Source organism: Daphnia pulicaria, chromosome 1, assembly GCF_021234035.1.
Source record: "Daphnia pulicaria isolate SC F1-1A chromosome 1, SC_F0-13Bv2, whole genome shotgun sequence".
In the NCBI taxonomy this organism is placed as follows: Eukaryota; Metazoa; Arthropoda; class Branchiopoda; order Diplostraca; family Daphniidae; genus Daphnia; species Daphnia pulicaria.
The window spans coordinates 37,749,229-37,769,924 of NC_060913.1; the positions used below are offsets into that span (position 1 = coordinate 37,749,229).

Consider the following 20,696-nt stretch of genomic DNA (forward strand, 5'->3'; position numbering starts at 1 on the left):
TCATATGGATATTATTTATGCAACAATTTCTCACCCCATAGATGTTTTGTAGTTTTTCTGTATTCGTACGTGCGACATTAAACACAAGCGGCAGAGAAAAGGAAAAAAGGGAAAATTTCTCTAAATTTTAGAATAACAATTTTTATCATTGAGGACAAACTGGACAATTATAATAATAATTAAAAAAAAAGACTTAGTTTTCTGCTTCATTTTCGACGTCGTCTTCGTGAGCAGGTGGGTTGAGGAGAACCTCGGGAGCCGCCACGCGGGCGTACTCGTCGTTGTCGATCGATTTGCAAAAGTGGATGGCGTAGCTGAGCTTCTCGCGCAGAACGGCTTTGCAAGAGTAACGCGGCATCTTGAGCAGAAAGAAGCACGTGTAACTCTCCGGCAGGAAGTAATCGGCCGGATTATACTTGTCCAGAACCTGTAAATTAAAAAAAAACAGAATTAAATTAAAGATGAATTTTGAACATCATCTAAATCTAAAGAAGTTCCAATTATATTATGACAGTAGTTTTTGGGTGTATCGGAGGGGCCCCACAATTTTTACCTGGAGTACGAAATCCCGGCCTCGAAAGTCCGCCAATGTCCTCGGTAAACGTCTAGAGTAAGTTTTTAATCAAATCAGTTATATTTTGAATTACGTGATTAAAAGGAACCAAAACACGTACGTTCTGCCCCAAACGAAACGGAGGAAAAGGGATCGCTCAACGTGGCTATACTCTTCCATGACTTCCCAGAACCAGCGGACGAGGGCGCAGTGAGGCTCGATCCCCTTGTAGGTGGTCACCGATTTGAGCAGGGCCAGCGGAATTTCAGGCGATCCGCACACCATGGCTTCCAGCTCGGCTCCAGTGAACAGGGAGAGCAGAGGCAAAGGCACGACCTGACCGAGCCCCTGGCGGACGGCCCGCACCTGCGGGTCGAATTCGTGGAGCCGAAAATGCAAGGCCAGCTGGAGGTAGAGATCGCGATTGTCGCGGGTGATGCGCCGGTGCGTGTGAGGTGAAAGGGCCACTTCGTGCCCCGTGGCTGAACTCGTCGAGAAGGGCAAATCCAGTTGACTCAATGTCACATCGCCGTCGGCGTCTTTGCAGTCGCGAATGTGGCAGAGTGCCGGCCAATAGTGTCGATCGATTTCATTCAGATCAATCAAGCTCAGAGGCAAACCGACCTTTTAGTAGAAACACAATTTGGAATATTTAGATGGATAAATAATAAAGTTTAACGAAGAAAAGACAATTACCAGGGCCTTCCAGGTAGGTTCGGCGAGATTGAGACTTAACGGCGAGCCAGTGCGGATGGCGATTCCCATCAACACGCCCAGGAATTGAAACATTTTCAGGTTCTGCGCAGTGCTGGCACTCGGGTTCAAAATGAAGCAATCCCGATTGGTTCCAGCTTCTTCACGACCGTTTGGAGTCAGAATCAGGAGTGGCAGGCTTCCGTTTTGCAATTCTTCGCACATCTCGGCGATACTTTCACTGTGCATCCGCAATTCAAAATAACAATTTAGTCTATCAATTCAATTTTGGATGGTGTCAAGTAAAGTCAAATTTGTTTTTATACCTGTATCCACCTCCACAGTCGTCGACGCTTTCTCCTGCGGATTTAAATTATTTTATAGTAACGGTTACTATTTTAGAACACATTTGGATGGATCGAAAAGAGAAGTTTTATACCGACGAATTTGACTTTCCACGTCCTGTGGGGCAACATGAGGACGTCGTAAGTCAGCAGAGAAAGTTTGTTGGCCATCTGAGCGAAGACGGTGGAATTTGGACCCGCGTTGCCCGACGTTCCAGTGGCCCGCGAACGTCTGAGGGCAATTCGATTCAGTTCCACAACCGGACCGTGTTGGCGATCTCGAATCATCGTTGCCTGTACAACCTGACATTTTTTAAATACAAAATTTAATAAAACATTAATACAAATGAAAAAGATAAATTGAATTTTAACTGATAAACTACTCCATTTCTGTTAGAAAATAAAAATTTCATTTATTACTTTGCGAAAAGCGGCTTCTTTGGCGGACGCCATAAGGATGCCTCTCAGTCTATCGTGATTTCCGCAAAGCACTCCTTCCGTTTCTTCCAGCACATTTCCATCCATGTCTCTGCAATTGACCGTTCCCAGGGGTAGCATCGGTAATATCGGGCACACGATTTCGGCAAAGTGATGCAGCAACAGCAAACTATAAGCAACAACGGTGTGATTTACTCCGGATCGAAATTAGATTTGTTTTCCTCCTGCCGGCGAATTACTTACCGATTACGAAGCGCAGGTATTGGGATATCTTTCAACAGATCATATTGCAAGGGTATACTGGTTGGCAGGCGGCTGCTTCCAGCAACCGGCGTCGAACATCCTTTGCAGGTGCTCCAGGCAACAGTATGCGCTGAACCGCAACTAACTCGATTGATTTTCTTGTTCTAATTAGAAAAAAAAGAATACAGAAATAGATTTCAAATGTTTTCAAAGATTATCAAATTGTATCTGCTGATGTAACATGATTGCATCCGCCATTCGACTTTTGAAAAGAAATGAATACCTGTAAAGCAGCCACCAGTCGAGGCTTTTGAATGCCAGTAGTCGTTCCGTCCCCTAGTTGACCTTCGTCGTTATCGCCCCATGTGTAGACCTTGAGGGAAAATAATGACATTTGTTTCATTCGATAACATGGATATAGCGCCGCATCCGCAGCTAGTAGCATGAACAGAAAAAACAAACAACAACAACATACCTCGCCTTGGTCGGTGCAAACAACACAATGCAATGCCCCTATTTGGAAATAGATGAGACGACGAGTGAGAAAATAAAATTAGAATGTTGACGACTTTTGGTTTGATTACCCGTTGAGATGGATATCACTTTCTTTCCCTGAAGGGTCATCACTTTTTTAGGTCGACGGACGTGCTCGTCGACTCCGTGTCCCAGACGGTGGTAGTCGCCTTTACCCCAAGTGTAAACCGATCCATTATTGCTAAGGGCCACCGAAAATTGGCTTCCACATTCCACTTTTATGATGCCCAGACCTATTGACATTTCGAAAGAACATAAACAAACAAACAACATTAGATGGTGCAAGTCTTTCATGGAAAAAATTAAACCAAGCACGTCGTCACTTACCCGATAAACTTTCGATCTTGGTCGGAATTTTGCAACCGTCCGATCCGCCTTTAAAAAACAAAAACAGAATATGTTATTAAGCGATAACAATAATTTATCGTATTACACAAATAAATCTTGCGCTCTTAACCCAGGAGAAGCTATTTCAGGTTTACGCTAATAATGTCTTAAAGAAGCGCAATGAATTTAATGTTAATTTAAGCGCTCGAAGATGTCAGGAAAATCAGTTTTCCTTCTCAACTAAACTAAAGTCTGACGTGTAAAAAGGACTTGCGTCACGCAAAAACTTGTCATTTTAAATGAGATGGGAAGCAAGGAACTATAGAGAGAAGGATATGGTTTCATTGATTGCCTAACGGAATATTTCAACTAGAAATCAAATGCCCCGTTCTCTACTACGACGTGATCCTGCATTCTACGTAAACTTATTTGGTCTGGCTCGCATGTTTAATGCTAATTCCCTTCTCTCAACGCCGGCGTCAAAAGAGACACATTCAATCGCCAATACAAATGAATTTGAAGAAACTTTGTGTACCGACCTCGACCCAGCTTTCCATAGTCGCCATCCCCCCACGACCATACAGTTCCACCTTCTTCATCGGTGATTGCACAAGTTTGAGCATCTCCAGATCCACAAGCGACATCCGTTACGCGATAACCTAAACAAACAAAAAAAAACAATCAAGTCCAAACAATTGGCAACTGGGAAAAACACAAAAGAGCACAGGTAAGCTATTTTTGCTCGGCCATTACCTAATAAAGCTTCGACTAGTTTGGGCTTCAGCTGGTCATCCGAATCTCCGTGACCGAGTCGACCGTAGCGACCTTTGCCCCAAGTGTACAATTCACCCGAGGCGGTGATGGCTGCACTGTGGGCCCCACCACAAGCGACGTCCACCACATCTTTGCCACGAAGTGATTCAATGATTCGGGGTCGATCACAAGGTCTGGCCAAACAGCATCAAATCATTTTAATCAATTGAAAGATTTGAAATGAAAAATGATGAAAGAGATCCTTACAGCTTGTTTCCATGACCCAACTTGCCATCTTCTCCTTCACCCCAGCTGTAGACTTCACCTTCGGACGAGAGTGCAAGGCAATGCTTGCCTCCAGAGTTAACGGCCACTTTCTTAACGAAAACGTGCTGCAGGGATTCCAAGAGTGACGGCACAGTCACACTCTCTGCTCCTCCTATGCCTAGCCGACCACCAGCTCCATATCCTGACGATTAAAAATGGAATCAAATATCTATTTAATATTGAAAATTATTTCAGGTGACCAACCAGTGGCGTAGACTCTTCCGTCGGACGTAATGGCGAAAAGCGTTTGCTCGCCACCGGCCAGCTGGATGGGGCGGAGGGCGGACAAGGCTTCACACACTGTCGGCACTTTGACTTTAGCCCCTTCGACGCCACCAAGCTGCCCTCGATGATTATGACCCCAACCGTAAATTTGACCTCCTCCGACGGCCGTCCAGCTTTGGGTCCAATCTTCCGGGTGACTGAAAAATTATGACGTCATGATTTTGGAATTTTGCAGTAGAGATATCGTAATAAGCAATTGTATACCTGTTCATCCATTGTAACAATTGCTGATCGTGCTCATGACTAAACACGGCTGGATCTTCATGATCGTTGCCCACGTTGGCCCCGTCATTTTGAATTTCCGAAATTTTTCTCTTGACCTGAAAAATAAAAATTTCCATTTTACAAATTTTTAGATCCCTAAAATAATCAAATAAATGTTTACATCGGCCGTAAATGATTCCGGCAGCCGTATTCTTTGCATGAGTCCCGTAGCTGCTCTGGCCGCCGCGCAATATCTTCGAAACCATGACCAGCGGGATCCGTCATTAGTGCAAATCGGTAATCTAGACAGGGGAAAAAAAAAACCAAATGTTTTCCCGTAATTGCAAGATGGACAGGGATATAATTATCGAACCGATCAAAGCGAAGATCGCAGGCCAGCGCAATCAAAACTTGGAGGAAAGGACTATGCAGCAATTGCTGGCCTCCGCGCACGGCAGCCTCTTCGTATTCGTATTGTTGCAACAACATTTCTGGGAGGTTTCTCAACAGTTTCCCGAGTGTGCCGTGATTTATGTCTAAAAATTACGCACCAATTCAAATATTATTGACTCTATCGGAGACAGTACAGAGCGGATGCGCAGTGTTTTTATGTTTTTACCTCGCGGTGACATCATGGCCGAAGATACCGCCGATCGAGCAACAGAATTTTCTGACGATTCAAGACTTATCACTGCGGGCGAGGCATCGCAGCAGGTGCCGGGCGTGGAAAGTATTCTACGCAAGCGTTGCAGAGCCCACATTCGGTCTTTAGGACCTATAAAAAGAAAAAGAAAACGTAACAATAAATTACGTATTCATTCATGTTAATTCCATCAGACACGAAAAAACAAACAAACAAAAGACCGCTTTGATGTTTTTTTGAATGTCATACTTAAAGAACCACTTCGTTGAGCACAGCCGGCGAGTGCCATGGCCAGTCTGGTTGGTAAACGGCCTTTTCGGGACTGAGAGCTTATTAGATATTTAATCAGAGGATCCAGCAGACAGGCAACCACCGAGACGGAAGGTCGCGCTAGTAACAGACGTTCACTTTGGACTTCTCCACTGGCTGTGGCCCCTGTTTGATATTTTTAATGAAATGCAATTTTTAAACCACAGGAGAAAAAAACAAATAAAAAACAAACGGTAATAGACAAATTACCTGGTGAAATAACTGGGTAAACGATAAATCTCCAGCCCCAGCCATTTACAGACCCGTCACTAGTAAATCGCCAACGCAATTCATTACCTGCATTTAAAATCCAAGTAATTGGCGGTTAAATCCTTATACACTAGGTGCAAATCTCTTATGAAATTTAAATTTAAAACCTTGAACGCGAACTTCTTGTGACCAATCAGCCCAGTCCCTTCCTGACCGAATGGCCAGTATACGTCCCACTCCGTCAGAGAGGGTCAGCGGATCGTGTCGCTTTTCTGTCGAACATTGACGATCAAACTCGACCCGCAGTGATTCCGCACCAGGCAACACGACATGTCCTACAAAAGGTTTTCCGTTTTAATACACACGGCCTGGGATTAAATTCGATCAAGTGATGTTATTAGTTACCAGTCAGCGTCACATCGTCGGTGTAGGGGTGCGATGATTCCTGGACAATTGGTTGAGGGAAACCCAGGCCAACGCCGAATCCAGCGGCATTGAAATGATGAATGCTGGTGCCTTCACCGCTCACCTCCTCCAATTCGGCAACGCAGAATTCCGTCAATAAATCGCGAACCGACGATTCTTCCGCCGCGGCAGCTAAACCAAATCATCAATGAGAAATATGAGCATTAAAATTTTTAAAAATCCTGATAATCGACTACTAACCGAGAAGAGCGTTGGACAAAGTTGTACGGGCCTCGGAAGACGTCGGCTTGCAGGACGAGCTGGACAATTTGAGGAGCTCCCACAACGCCGCCGTTTCCTTGTGTTTGATCAATTTAGTCCAGTCAAACTGTTCGACGGGAGCTTCTCCGTTGATGCTGTCGGTTGGCGAGAGCTGGGCCTGTCCCGTCTGAGATGGCGAATCGCCATTCACCACGGCCCGTTGGCTGAATATGCCGACGACGGCATCGCGGCACAACTGGATTTGCATCGAATACAAAACGCAATGGAGGGCGCGCTGTTGAGCTTCCAGACTGCTCAGCGACAGCAATGCCCGGCTTAGCGACGCATTGTTTTCTTTAGTCGGCTGCGTAGAGTTGCGTCCCATTTCAGCCGAACTTTCAGTCAATCCTGCAGATAATAAGACCATAAATGTAACAACAATTAGTGTGAAATCGATTCAAATTAATTTTTAGTTTAAATTTACCAGCTGCAGTAGAGCCTAAAGGATCTTTGATGGTGGGAAACGGAACGGGTTCGGGCGGAGCGACACTTGGTGGTTCGGGTGCCGTCCAGGCGACGCTGTGCGACGATCCGCAAGCCACACGCGTGATCTTGATTCCATCTATGCCTTGAACTAGAGTTGGACGTCGATTGACTGTGATGCTCCCGTTGCCTTGCTGGCCATGGTCATTATCTCCCCAGGCAAAGACTTGTCCAGCATCGGTGACTGCCAAGCAATGCAGAGCTCCAACCGACACTCCAATCACTTTTTTGCCTCTGAGCCCCTCCACTAAAGTCGGCCAACGGACGTGTTGATCCGATCCGTGGCCTAGACGGAAATAGTCCCCTTTGCCCCAGGTGTAGACGTGTCCGTTGCAGGTCAATGCAACTGAGAATTGGGCACCGCACTCCACGTGACAGACTCCCAGTCCAGAGAGTTTGTCCACCAGACAAGGGGATGAGCAACCCTCAGATCCACCGCGTCCCAACTTGCCAAAATCGCCGTCTCCCCAGGAATAAACGAGTCCTCCTTCGACCAGTGCCAGAGTTTGGGCATCTCTGCTCCCGCACGACACCTGAACAACACGCTGGCCGACCAGGGACTCGACGCGTTTGGGTGTCAGCTGTGTGAGGTTATCTCCATGTCCCAGACGGCCGTACTCTCCGAGACCCCACGTGTACAATTCACCGGATGATGTGACTGCTGCACTGTGGTTACTTCCGGCAGCCACGTCTCGTACGCGAAATCCATTGAGAGCTTCGATGCAACGGGGCGTGTCCAGGGAAGTGACATCTCCGTGGCCGAGTTTGCCATCGTCCCCTTCACCCCAGGAGAATACTCGGCCATCGGCGGTCAGAGCCAAGGCGTGGCGTCCGCCGGAATGCACGGCTACTTTCCGTACGACGTGCTGCGACAGAGCGGTGATTTGATGTGGCGAGTTGACGTTTCTCGAATGACCCAATCCCAGTCGTCCGTTGCTACCTTCTCCGCAAGCATAGGCCTATATTGAAATCATTTTTAATAAAAAAAAATCGAGTGTAAATAACTAGAAAGAAACAACTGGGTCTTCATGCTTCTAATACCTTGCCACTCTGTGTGACGAGGAAAAGCGATTTCGATCCTCCGGCCACACTGATTGGTTGAAGTGAAACCGTCCAGTCGACGGCTTGAGGGACTTTGATTTTGGAACCTTTAGGGCCGCCGAGTTGCTCTTTGTCGTTTAGACCCCACACGTAGACTCGTTTGGCGCCGCTAACGGAGCTGATGGGTTGAATGACTGATTGCTGGCTCTTGTTGAACGCAGAATCTCCCTGCGTTAATTTAATGCACTGATCAGATTATTATTAGTCAAATCAAGTCCAAAAAAGCTGAGATGTAAATTTTACCTGTTCGAATTCGAAGTCTGGGGGAAGCAGTCGAGCCAATGCCGCACTGTCGTCCAGCGGCAAGGAATTGCCGACGTTTCTCCCCACCAATTGAATGCCGTGAACCTTGCAATCGATCCCTCCGTTGCGGCATTGCTTGATGGCCACTTCGATGAACCGATACGGTTGCTGCATTTGCTGCGGTGACACGAGACTCACCCACGTATCCTGTAGTTCAACAAAATAAATTTATCCGGAATTAGATTCATCCGTCGTTGGTTGTTTTACCTGCAATCCAACCGATACAGCGGCCACCTCTTTCATCCCACTCAGAGAATCCGCTGCTGATATTATTAAGAGAGATGGAGTGTAACTTCCGTCGGCTGGATCAACCAGCACTTTCAATGAATGGACGACGACATCCGGATGCAACTCCATCCGAATCCAATGCTGCATAAATGAGATTATTTTGAGACCAACGCTCCTCTTGATCTTTGACATCTTTTACATTACCTTGCCCTGCATTCCACAGCTCTGCCAAAAGCTAGACGTGCGATCCAGTAGTCTGTGGGCCCAGTTTTCACGCGAGGAGACCCACAGAGATTTGACACAGCACTCCCAGTCAGTAATGAGTCCTTAACAACATCAATTGAATTAACTAAATCAACATTTTCTGTGATGAATTTTGCGGTTACCTGCGTTCGTTCGAGTGTTGCACACGAAATCTTTGACTGTTGGCGCGGGTTGGACTTTCCGTCCAGGACGACCGGCGTAAACCGAAGCTCCACCTAGGAATTAAAAAGTTCGGCAATCAATAAATAATCGATTTGAAAGTGTGATGGTATCAACACTACTACCTGGATGCCCAATTCTGTTGAATGGATGGCGATGTCCGATGCTAGTCGAATTGAAACACTGCTGGCAAAGGTTGAACTCCTCGCACACTCGGCAGGTGAACCGTGGCCCTCGAATGGGCATCAAGTCAAAGCCGTCGCACAGGACAAGTGGATGAGCCACCGCCAGTGAAGTTTCTCCAAGATCTAATTGATCAAGAATTTTTGATTTAATTCAGCACAAAAATGAATCGAAAATCTGATTTAAAGAGCGACAGTCTACCTTGCAACGTAGCAGCTACGGTGGCGCTATCGAAAGATCCCAACTGGGGGGACGGAGGGTTGGCGGTCACGTTCGATTCCGATGGTTCGACGCGCTCCATTTCGGCCAATAATCCGGTCCAACGGTTTTGCTCAGGGAAATTGACTGTAATGTCGCCATTGCTTTCAATTCCTAGAAAACAAATTCAATCAATTACTGTCAACTTAGCGAGAAGAAAATCAATTTCGAAACGCCTACCAATCACAACACCAACACTGCGATGAGTGACAGATCCCCACTTATACTTTGGTGTAGCTATTTGTGCTTTGACGCGAACCCGATCGCCGACGCCAATGTTTGCCGACTTAGAGTTCTTAGCTGTGCCAGGATTTACAAATCCAATTATTTCAACGTGAACGTATCTGACCCAATAAGTGCCTCCTTTTTGCTGCCATTCAACCTGATGAGAGAAATTTGACATTAATTATCTTCATCTTTTTAACATTAAAAAAAGAATAAGAATTACTTGGAGATTCAAATCGTGAAGTCCATCACGATCAAGCTGAACCACGTGCCCGACATCGCCTTCACCAAGATCGTCGTAGCTGCGACAACAACGGACGTGCATTCCAATGGCAATATGATCGCGAATGTAGGCCGCGTAATCGTCGCTGCTGGCAAAGTCTGATTGACGCAAGTATGAAGATATCGGCTGTAGAACTGCCTCTGATCCTGATTTCATAACAACAAAACTCAACAGTGAAAATGATAGTTTTTTTAAAAAGACAAACAATTTGCAATACCCTCAACGGCAGCGGCCTCCCTTCCGTCCGATTCCATCATCTCTGAGCCTGACATATCCGGATTTTCCAATAACCAGTTGATAACATCTTCAATACTTGACACACTTTCACTCCCTAAATTGAAAACAAAAAGAACAGTGAAACAAATCTTAAATCTTAAATAAAAAAAGGCTGTTGGATGTACCCAATGTTTTAAAAGCCATTTCGACTGAAGTTCTCGAGAATCCAATTTCCATCAATTGCAACATGAGAGGAGATGGAGGCCCTCCGTTATTTGGTTTTTCCTCTTCAGCTAATTCTTGATCTTCAGAAGGTGGATCCTGTAATACACAATAAGATGGAAAACAATCAAGACTAACCTATTCATTACGGATGGACGTCACTTACCCGCACTGGAGTGGATCCTCGACCTCCGTCAGTTACAAACGTAGAAGACTCTTCTGTGGGCTGGGTGGTTTTGGCGTCTGGCGGAATTTGGCTACACCCAACAAAGAAACCAAACGGTTGAAATTCAATACATAAACAGCCATTCAATGAAAAGTTACTTACCCAGTCTGAGCAAGGTAGGTCAAATGTTGCAATAAATCCTCTGTCGCCGTTTCAAGCTCCTCCCTGGTTAATGTAGCTTTGACTGGGCAGGATAGTCGCGCCTTTTGTAGTAAATGGTGAAGGAGCAACCGATCCGTCGATGATTGACCTCCGTTAGAAGAACGCGGTTGTTGGTCTAACTCCGGAAGGGAGTGGGACTTTTGCAGTCCAGGTGATTCCAAATTAGACAGACTTGTCACGGCCGGCAAAGAAGACGCCAGAGAATAAGGGCCCGACTGAAAACAAACACAAAAAGATAAATATTGCGTAAGAGATCAATTTAAAATGAAAGATGAATTTTACCAAACTGGCGGATGCAGTGCGCACTGTAACGAGTGTTGGAGTCTGGAATGGCGATGAACTCTGTAAAGCAGCCGCCTCGGATGGTTCATCAGAAACGGGGCTCATCAAAGCCAACTGCAAGCATTCCGGATGCAACAAAATAGCTCGAGAGGCTTTCAGTTGCAGAGCCTTGATGAGCTGCTCCCGTAACAGATCTTCATCGAATCCCTCGACTTTTTCCATTTCCTCGGTGGCCGCGGTTAAGAGCTGGATGAAGAAAGCGACTATTTCGTGTGTCAGAGGCATGTGGCGCGTCTCCATCAGACTGTGAGTAGCCCGGACTGACGTCAATGGAACAAAAACCACTTCTCCTGAAGTTCGCAGTTGCACATGAAGTTGTCCACTGGGACGAATACATATAACAGCGCCTACGTTCAACAACATTAAATTAAAAACCATTTGTAATGAACCAAATGAAAAATAGCCAAAATTTACCGTAGCGGCCATCCAAAGTGACGATGTCGCCTCCGATCCTTGGTTTATTTGTGACACCACCAATAAATGCTAAAGACGCCGCGTAGTGGTTGCCTGTGCTGGAACGTAGCAACAGGTGAGTGATCAGCGGGGTCCACTTGGGGAACGTGTACAAGTGACGCAGTAGGCCAACCAGAGCATCGGCTATCGTTGCGTTGTAGCAGCTCGTCAAGGGGACCTTGGGAACAGCCACGTCCGAGTCTAAGTGAAGATTCAATTAAATAATGACACATCAAAAGAAGAAAAGTTTCGCAAAAGTTGTGTACCATCACTCTGTGACGGGCGATTTTCAGAATGTGCCATTTCGAGAACGACGTCTGGTTTAGTCAGCAAAACATGCTCAGCTAAAAGGTCCACCAGCTGGATCAGAAATTCTTTCTGTTGGTCAACAGTGCCGGTCCACTCTGGCAGTAAGACTCGCAGCAAGTCGATGGCTTGAAGTTGAGCGGTCAGTGAAAATGAAGTTTCTTCGCACACTGGATCACCGCCAGCTTTAATGAGTTTCACTAGCAGTTGCAGCCACAGGGGTGAACAAAATTCTCTATCGAATTCACACAAAATCTCAATGAATTATGATGAAACAAAGATAATTGAAAACACAATTTCTATACGAACTTGTGTACGGCGGAGCATGGGCTGTTGAGTGAAACGGCCGCAATTGTACGAATGAAAGGGAGATCCGTCCACTGCGTATCTTGCAACTGGTTGTCGATGTAGCGGCTCTCAACATTCGCTCGCCACGTCCGCACGGTCAATGCCAACGACGAATCATTTGAAGATGGGCGAGTGGCAATTTGAAGGAAATGGGACAGCAAGAAAGTGTCGCAAAGTGCAAGTAAGGTGTGCTTCGGGCCTTTGGAATCGAAAGGACCTTTGAACCAAAAACAAATACGCTCATTAATGGCCACATATAGACCATTATTTGGGGGGAGTAAAAAGAACTCACAAGTGATTTGCGGAAAGCACTGATGAAGTTGTTCATTGATAGTTTCATGTTGAGGCGTCACGGAATCCGAGGTTTTGGTCACCGTGCAAGACGGAGTCGTCGGATAAGCCAATCGCAGATCATACTTGTCTTCTCTACCCATCCGATAGGAATTGGTGGCTCCATTATACCACTGAACTCGAACCCATCCGTCTTCGCCCAGATCCCCAACGACACGACCTTCTCCAGGTGGAATTCCATCCTAACGTGGAATTAAACAAACGTCAATAAATTTTACCACTGAATTTATTTAAAATTGTTATACTTGATCGCCCCATTTCCAGTCAGGTCCTCTTACGACACGGACGCCAAGTTTCATGGCAGCAGCAGCTTCTTGGCCGCTTAGGGCAAGCGTCGCCAATGAATCGTTGCCGGTTGAAATGGCTCCTTTCCTACGACTCACTCCTTCATCCAAAATCACTTGGACCTTGGAAATGGGCGGTGTCTGTGACTGAAAGGCCAGCTGTTTCCTTAGCGCCAACACAATCGCCGGTATTCCAAGAGTAACAAGCGTATCGGTTTCTTCGCCAGACAAAGCTGCCGAGCTGACGATTGAGAGCAGGAAGGTAACGATCCTACTTTTCGGATGATACTCGACGTCCGTGCTTTGGTTCCTGCACTCCCACACGATGGCCTGAAGCTGTTTGGCGCAAAAGCGGAGAAGCATCTTACGGAGCAGAGACAAAGATGCGCGATCTTGAACGGAAACGAAACGGGTCGGTTCCACCGAGGATATTGGCTGAACTCCGACTACGTTACAGCCCAGAAAACCTATGAAAATGCCAACCATGCTGCTGTCGTTGAGCTTGGTAGCATACAACAGTCTCAAAAGGGTTCGGTAACCGTTCAACCGAAGATTCGCCCGTGTAACCTGTAAATACATAAGTTTAGTCGGCTTGGGCAGCGAAAAACATTACAAACAAAATTCTAAAATTACCTGACAATTAATTGCTCGGCGTAGGGACTCGACATCAGTTAATTCGCTGTTGCAAACGAAATTCACGATGTCGTTTGTCAGTAAAGGGTCTAATTTATAATCTTCCCCAATTTTCGATTCTGCTACAGACGTCTCACGGCTAATATCGGACGAAGCGGCGGAAGCATCTGATACGACAACCGAGTGCCAATAAGACTTGACTAACTGCCGGAATCTAGACGAATTTTCAGTCGGGCTACGTGACTGCTGGAGTTTCACAGCTGGTTTAACTTCATAGAGTAGAAACCTATAAAATAATTCAAGCAAAATGACAACAGGCATATTACGCAGATAGGTTAAATGGTTATACCTGCACTTATCCATTACGGGACTACAAACTTCCTTGTGCGACTGGTCTATTTTTTGGCGCTGTTGAAAAAGTTGCCACTTGCATCGCTGGACGGTCTTAAAAAGCACCAGGATTTCGGCTGGTAGCGCTTTTGCTTCTATTTGCGTTTTGTTAAACACCAAACCGGCAGCACCGTGATGGTAAAGCAAGACTGCAAGCAAGAGCCAACCAACTTCCTCCAATGGATGATCTTGGTCCAAGTTGGGTGGTCCAGACAGTAGTTGATTGTGAATCACCATTGAGCGAAATGATCGCAACGGAAGTTCTTCCATCTCGGAGGTTTTCTCTGCCAACTGGTACAACCAGAATTGCAGACGTTCAAATTCTGAAACGGGAGTTTCCAGAGGCTCTTCCGGAATTGCAGGAACGTCGCAAGGAGTTGAAGCCACGGAAGGAGGGCAACTGCTGCCACATGTCCGCACGTCACCTTTTTCCTCATTGAACGGATCAAGGGGTAATTGGTCCTAAGTTGAAATTATTACAAACAATTCCTTTTTTCTGGCTGTAGATGTTATATAGTAAAATATAAGTTTACCTGTAAGCCGCCTTTAAAGAAAGTTGCGTTTAACCACGAAGAAGAGTTGTCTTTCAAAGGTTGCAAATGAAGTGAGCGGATTAATTTTCGGGAATTTGCCCCGATCAAGATACTCAAATGGAAGGCCAAATCTCTGAAACTAAAAAATCATTTTTTTTTTAAATAAAGTAGAACTATAGCAAAAAGAATGAAATTTGAAAAAGTACCTTTCAATCGCGGCGGCACTAGATAATGGGACGGAAACATTACAAGTTTCTTTCTGTTTATCTTCATCCAATTCTTCTTGCTCTAGCGTTCCCACGCAAAAGGTTTGTAGTAAGGCCTGAGCCGAAGCGGAGTGACAAGCCCCCATAAAAGCATCGGTCGCATCACATCCAGCCCATCGGACAAGGAGTTCCCCACCACAAGGGGCTATCGTTCTACATTCAAATCATTTACATTTTCTGGAGTTTTGCATTTAGTATTGAAATGTCATACTTGAAATCTTGAATGTCGTAGATTTTGCCACTGATGATCAACCACAGTCCTCCATCTTTGTTATGGTTCTCGAATTCCGCCCGGCGAATCAGCGGCAATGTTTGAAGTTGTTTCGGAACCGACGGTCGATGTTGCGGTGTGCCATTCAGCTGAGAAGATTCATTGACGGATGTAGGCCAAGCTGTGTGACGAGAAACATTGTAGCCCACTAAATCCTGGCCATCCGTAAAATAATCAAGTGATGATGAACACGCTTACCAAAGACGCCCGGCCACGATACAATCTCTCTCTCCATAAACTGCATGGGCAATTGCCCGGCCACTTTGTTTAGGAGGGCAAGTATAGAACTCAGCTGATCCAGAGGCAAATTTAGATGATGCTCCGGACGCTGTTGCTCTAAAAGAATGAGTCCGATGACGAATTCAGCCAAGAGGATACCTAAAAGATACAAGTCTTTAGAACAACAATCATGAAAACAAATCAGTTGATTTTCTATTAGCATACCAACAACGCTATTGCGAATTGCAGTCATTATGCCGCTGACGGCGCTAGGCTGTTGCCCCAGCAAAACAGAGCAAGCTTCAAGGTTTTCCTTGGTGTGATCGCACAGCCAAGACACGTACTTGAATAGTAAACCGCTGGCAGCCACGTTGAAAGAATCCTCAGAGTATAACCGAATAAGTAGCAACCGCTGGAACTGCAGCAGCAATTGAAGTCCGGGATCGCTGGCAACAGGCGGCGTCTCCTCCGTCTCATCACAACACCCAATGTTGCGCAATGCGCTTAAAGATTGCTGACTGAAATTCCTTAGCAACTGGTGGACGAGTTGCGGCAAAGGAACGCTGGAAGATGTGAACTGATTAGACACAGCTTCAGGTGTGCGGAGTTTGGCCTTGTTGGCAGCATCGTCCATTGCTCGTTGAGTTAATGGGTTGTTCACGACCTGAGTCTGAATTCTCAATACCGCGTCGTTATTGCATCGTCCGTTGATCTCAAGATCATTTGCTTCAGCTGAAAAATTTGATAGAAACATACAATAAAAATTACTCGAATTAAATTGGTTTTATCTGGTTTACCTAACAATGAAGCTTCGAAAGCTGCTTCTAAGCCTCCATCCGCCATCATGGAAGTCACCAATAAATCAGCCATGAAACGTCCACCACCTTAAAGACAAATTGAAATTATCTTACATGATGGCAAGCCAATAAAATGCATCTCTCTGTGGACATACAACTATCATATTCGTCGTCTCTTTGCAAAAGTGTCGCCAACGCCGAAGCTCTTTCTGAAGCAGTAGGCAAAAGAAGACTCCAAGCCAATTGGAGAACAGCTTGAGCTGTAACTTGTACAGCACCCAGATTTGGATTTCCACCTGCAAGAGCAATAACGTGGTTCTTCAAACGCTGCAACACAGGCAAGGAGCAGCCGTGATGTCCAACTTCAATGCCTGCTTGATCTCCGTGACTCAAAATCCATTGAAACTAACGAATGAAAAAGCAAAATTCATCGTTTGAAAAAGAAAAATAGGATCATCACTTAACAATAAGTGTTCATACCTGAAGCCTGAGTAAATTCAATGAGGCAACAGCTATGCACTCAACGTCCTGTGGAGGCGGCCAATCAGATAGAGGATCCAAATGAACGCAGACGCGTTCCAATAATTGTTCCAACATTTCAAGGGTCTCGCTAACTGGTTCCAAAATGTAGGGCAGGTATTCTGCCGACACTGGTTTCAGACTCGAGTTACCCCAAGCAAAGATCTGTCGACGAAAAATGAATTGCATTTATCTACGAAAGTAACAATTATTTTCTAAACGAATTCACCTGGCTTCCATCCGTTGCAATTCCTTGAAAGGAAGAATTCAGTTCCGCTATTGGCGTGACGTGAATTGGCCAGCGATTCTGGAAGGCGGAATTCCACGACTGGCCATTATGTGAAGTCTGTGAACTCGGAAATTTTTCAGAAGGAAACCACCCAAACACCTGTCCGTTATCCGTTCGGACGAGTAGAAATTTGTGAGCGGCTTCAACTTGTGCAATTCTTCGCCCTATGAATGAGTATAAATGTGTAAAAAATCAATCTTGGATGACACGATGAAAAATTAATTATTCATTCCAACCATCTAGGCCTTTGATCAAAATGGCCCCTACGTGATGCATCCATCGTTGCTGATTCGACGGAGCTGGACTGACGTACAGGGAACCTTTGTCTGTTAGTCCTACGATGCAACAGTTGCAGCTGTATGGGTTGCACTGGTCTACGGGGAGCAGCCAGACCCTCTGAATGTTATACGGTAACAAAGATTCCACGGGGCTATTGTGAGCTGCAGCGGCACGACTGATGTGACTGTTTTGACTGCCAAACGCTTCGCTTAGAAGAAAGCAGTGGACACTCCCAGCCTCGGTGACGACAGCAGCATGATCAAAGCAGCAATGAACATCTACTATTCTCTGAGAACAGAAATGGGAAAACAACACAGCTTGCTGCGAACCACTCGATTGAACACCCCAAATGTAAATTTCTCCGTTCTTGGACAACGCAACCCTGAATGGGGAATAAACAACCACATAATTAACAAATTATGTACAACTTTTCGAGAGGAAGAAGAGAAAGAAAACGGAAATTTTTACCCATATTCATCTCCACAACTAATTCGAACAATATCTTGATCAGAAATGATGACCATTGTTGGATTGTCGTCGCTATCTTCCATCCAAGGCCACAAGTAAACTTGTCCCGAATGAGTAAGAACGGCACACACACAGTTGCCTGCCATAAATCCAATTTCAGCAACAGGAAAGGCTGAAAAACAGTTGAGGTTTCTAAGCGTCTAAGAAATAAACAAATAAATGGATCAGCATGTCTTTGTTTATTGCTTAGTGAACAAACGGAAAATAATTTGATTGAACATGTCTCTAAATATTAACAACCTGAGCAAGACTAAACTGACCGGTTCTTGATCGTTGTAGCTGATTGTGTACACTTTGCCATCGCCGGAAAGAATCAGGAGACCAAGGGCTGTGCAGACAACTTGATCTATCGTTATTGGAAGTTTCTGGACTACTGTGAACCGATCCACCGTAGCGGCGCTCAAATCCAATCGAATTAAAGTATTTTCCATAACTACGCGATCCTAAAAAATGGCAATGTAAAACAAATCACAAGTCTGCAAAGAATTAGCGAAATTGAAATGAAGTACCGATTTAAATGTTTGAATAAATGGAGATGCTAATCGATCCAAATGAGCCAAAATCAGAACAGCGGCTTGATAGAGATCAACATCGACATCTTTGTCACCATCTTCTGGTTCGGGCGATAAGCTAGCCTGCCTCAAGAGACAAGCCGATGGACTAGTAGCATACATTTCGTCGATGTACTCTTTGGATGAACCAGTTTGTGCTTGCTGGACGGCACTCCATCGTCGGAGAGTTAGTATCAAAGGAGCAACCGTGAGTCCTCGATTATTAGAACGATTGTCCTAATAAAAAAAAATAAAAAATCCAATAGATGAAGAAATAATTTTAAAAATGATGATTTAAGAATTACTTGTCCACTCTCTTCAACGTCCCACAACTCGAGTAAAAGGTGAACAGTTTGTAAAACGCAGAGAAGGCTACCACGTTGAATGCTGACTTCTAACAAAAGCTGCAGTGCCACTTGCCTATCTCGAAGAGGAATAGAGCAAGAATTTTCCCTGAAGAAATCATTTTAAAAAATTATTAACATTTTGACGTAATAAAATCTCATAATCTTATCAAGCGTACTCGAAAACAATGGAACGCAGAAAAGAGGTGGACTTGTCGAGCAGTCTAAACCACAATCCAAACGTGTTATTATCCCTCTGATGTAGTAGGTGAAAAATTGAGGTAGGAGGTAAACTGCGAAGTGATTCAAGCGCATGAACCAGCAACTCAAAACAAGCATCTCCGTCTTCACCTATTCAAAACAAATAATGGGATGACAAATGTTTTAGTTATAGATAACACCTGCTGAGATACTAACCTGATTGCCAAGCCCGACGAAAAAATGCAAAGAGAAAATTGAGAGCAGCATTAGATCCTACTTCAGTTAAGGTAGTCATTATGGTTCGAGGTGACGACGAGACATTTTTGTTCTTCTCTGTTGAAGTACTATCTATCTCTTCATACACCCTAGTATGTGAAGTCTTTGTATTACCACAGTTCAAGATTTTGTTATTCAAATATATTTTGGTACTACCATTTTCTTTGGACATTGGATTTATCCAATTCATCTTTGTTCAAACCCCCAATAATCCTGGCTCTCGAATCTTCGACATGGCGAACTTTCCCTATTTCTTCAATGTGCCGACGGAAAAGTGTTAGTTGTTTCAGTAAATTCTGAAGACACAAGGTGCTCTGAGCAGATTTTGTGCACAGATCTTCTAATTGCAACTCCAAATTCTTCCTAAATTCAAACATGCTGTCTAAACCTTTTGTGAAAAATAAAATGTTATTTTTATTATTAGCTTTATTCATAATAAAATGAAACTTACCAACATCCTTGTTCCATGCCCAGGAATTGAGAAATTTGACTACTGGTTTTTCCGAACTGGTAGAGTTTTGAGAGAGAGTTTGACATTTTAAATCACACTCACCATCACAGCAAGCACAAGGGAAATTCCCACTTGGGGAACCAATAGTTTTATTGTTAATTCCATCAACATTCAGGTTTATCTGATCTGATGTTAGCAACCCATTTTTCACTAATTTGTTCCAGGTTTCATTTAGAGATTGCCTTTCAAGAAGTAACTGAAGATCAAACTTCATCATTCCAAAATCGTGACTATTTTGCAGTGTGTTATTCATTTGCTTTTTTGTGCTCATATGGTTGACAAAAATTGTCTTAGAAGAAGCATTTGGTTGGGGAAGAATAGCAGAAGTTGGCGCTGGCATGTTGGAATAAGCAAATTCAATCTTCCATTAAACCTGAATGGTTTAACAAATATAAACAACATCAACATTTAATCATAAGGTGGAAATAACTGTTTTATAGATGAATTAAATTACTGTATTTATTATGTGGATGAAGTAAAAGCTGAAACTGAAAAACGAAATTCGCAATTTGCAATATTATGCCACTAAGAAAAGAATAAAACTTTTGTTGAAAAGCTGCAATTGTTTTATTCCATGTACCCTGAGTCCACCACTGAGTCTCTGACGGTGACGGCCTGACATATTTTTTAATTTCAGCAGACGACGTTGCGCGGTGGCGCTGGTATCGCGTTGGAGGTTGGACCATAGAGCATAGACCAGGGAGGAGTATAGAGAAAGCAGTCCTATCCCGCGCTGTAAGGACTGTAAGGGATAGGAGTCCGGGGACTGGAAGCCACCCACCAGTTGGCAGCACAATGAGGTAGAGATAGAGATGGCAGTTTTCAGCGGTTTCCCCATAAGCTTGTGTGGAACAGCTGATTACCCGCCGATGATTTTGTTAAATAGCAGGGGTTATATGCAATATTTTTGAAAAACACTTCTAACAAAAAGTAATCAGAATTAAATTTCCGATTTTTTTGTGTAATTTTTTTTTAAAATTAAATTTCCGATTTTTTTTGTGTATTTTTTTTTTTACACAAAAAAATCGGAAATTTAATTCTGATTACTTTTTGTTAGAAGTGTTTTTCAAAAATATTGCATATAACCCACTGAGATGGCCATC

At 44.5% G+C, this 20,696-nt stretch overlaps 1 protein-coding gene across 2 annotated transcripts; it reads right to left on the bottom strand.

Moving 5' to 3' along the window:
- Window positions 1-40: 40 nt before the first annotated feature.
- On the bottom strand, window positions 41-20,232 carry LOC124339195 (E3 ubiquitin-protein ligase HERC2-like). Of its 2 annotated transcripts, none has more exons than XM_046792865.1 (66): window positions 20,048-20,232; window positions 19,534-19,966; window positions 19,239-19,470; window positions 19,023-19,171; window positions 18,785-18,956; window positions 18,567-18,714; window positions 18,220-18,498; window positions 17,971-18,153; window positions 17,651-17,850; window positions 17,140-17,564; window positions 16,844-17,067; window positions 16,576-16,779; window positions 16,251-16,500; window positions 16,096-16,182; window positions 15,524-16,030; window positions 15,278-15,457; window positions 15,020-15,200; window positions 14,749-14,961; window positions 14,543-14,681; window positions 13,969-14,471; window positions 13,620-13,905; window positions 12,948-13,553; window positions 12,644-12,884; window positions 12,313-12,568; window positions 11,964-12,238; window positions 11,659-11,898; window positions 11,185-11,591; window positions 10,843-11,117; window positions 10,681-10,771; window positions 10,478-10,613; window positions 10,294-10,407; window positions 10,017-10,222; window positions 9,749-9,950; window positions 9,512-9,682; window positions 9,253-9,435; window positions 9,091-9,183; window positions 8,909-9,030; window positions 8,684-8,845; window positions 8,417-8,623; window positions 8,114-8,341; window positions 7,014-8,031; window positions 6,530-6,937; window positions 6,269-6,460; window positions 6,031-6,198; window positions 5,864-5,950; window positions 5,594-5,779; window positions 5,321-5,476; window positions 5,075-5,237; window positions 4,883-5,003; window positions 4,702-4,817; window positions 4,417-4,634; window positions 4,153-4,354; window positions 3,886-4,079; window positions 3,672-3,791; window positions 3,133-3,180; window positions 2,856-3,038; window positions 2,747-2,784; window positions 2,555-2,644; window positions 2,272-2,435; window positions 2,011-2,197; window positions 1,686-1,893; window positions 1,573-1,606; window positions 1,250-1,487; window positions 675-1,177; window positions 554-605; window positions 41-427 (listed from the first exon to the last, which is right to left on the bottom strand). In XM_046792865.1, the coding sequence occupies exons 2-66, from the start codon at window positions 19,931-19,933 to the stop codon at window positions 194-196; spliced, it is 14,505 nt and encodes a 4,834-aa protein (XP_046648821.1). In that variant the 5' UTR covers window positions 19,934-19,966; window positions 20,048-20,232; the 3' UTR covers window positions 41-193. The 2 variants fall into 2 exon arrangements, with proteins under 2 accessions (XP_046648821.1, XP_046648820.1); XM_046792864.1 differs by having other exon boundaries at window positions 8,114-8,359.
- Window positions 20,233-20,696: the final 464 nt, after the last annotated feature.

What these genes read in the sequence shown, in the direction of transcription:
- LOC124339195 (XM_046792864.1), bottom strand. Translation starts at nt 19,933, where the DNA reads ATGCCAGCGCCAACTTCTGCTATTCTTCCCCAACCAAATGCTTCTTCT. An exon ending in GAGGATCCACTCCAGTGCGG is followed by an intron (nt 10,614 to 10,680) that starts GTAAGTGACGTC and finishes TGTGTATTACAG; the next exon opens with GATCCACCTTCTGAAGATCA. An exon ending in CAAGATCGAAAGTTTATCGG is followed by an intron (nt 3,039 to 3,132) that starts GTAAGTGACGAC and finishes AAATGTCAATAG; the next exon opens with GTCTGGGCATCATAAAAGTG.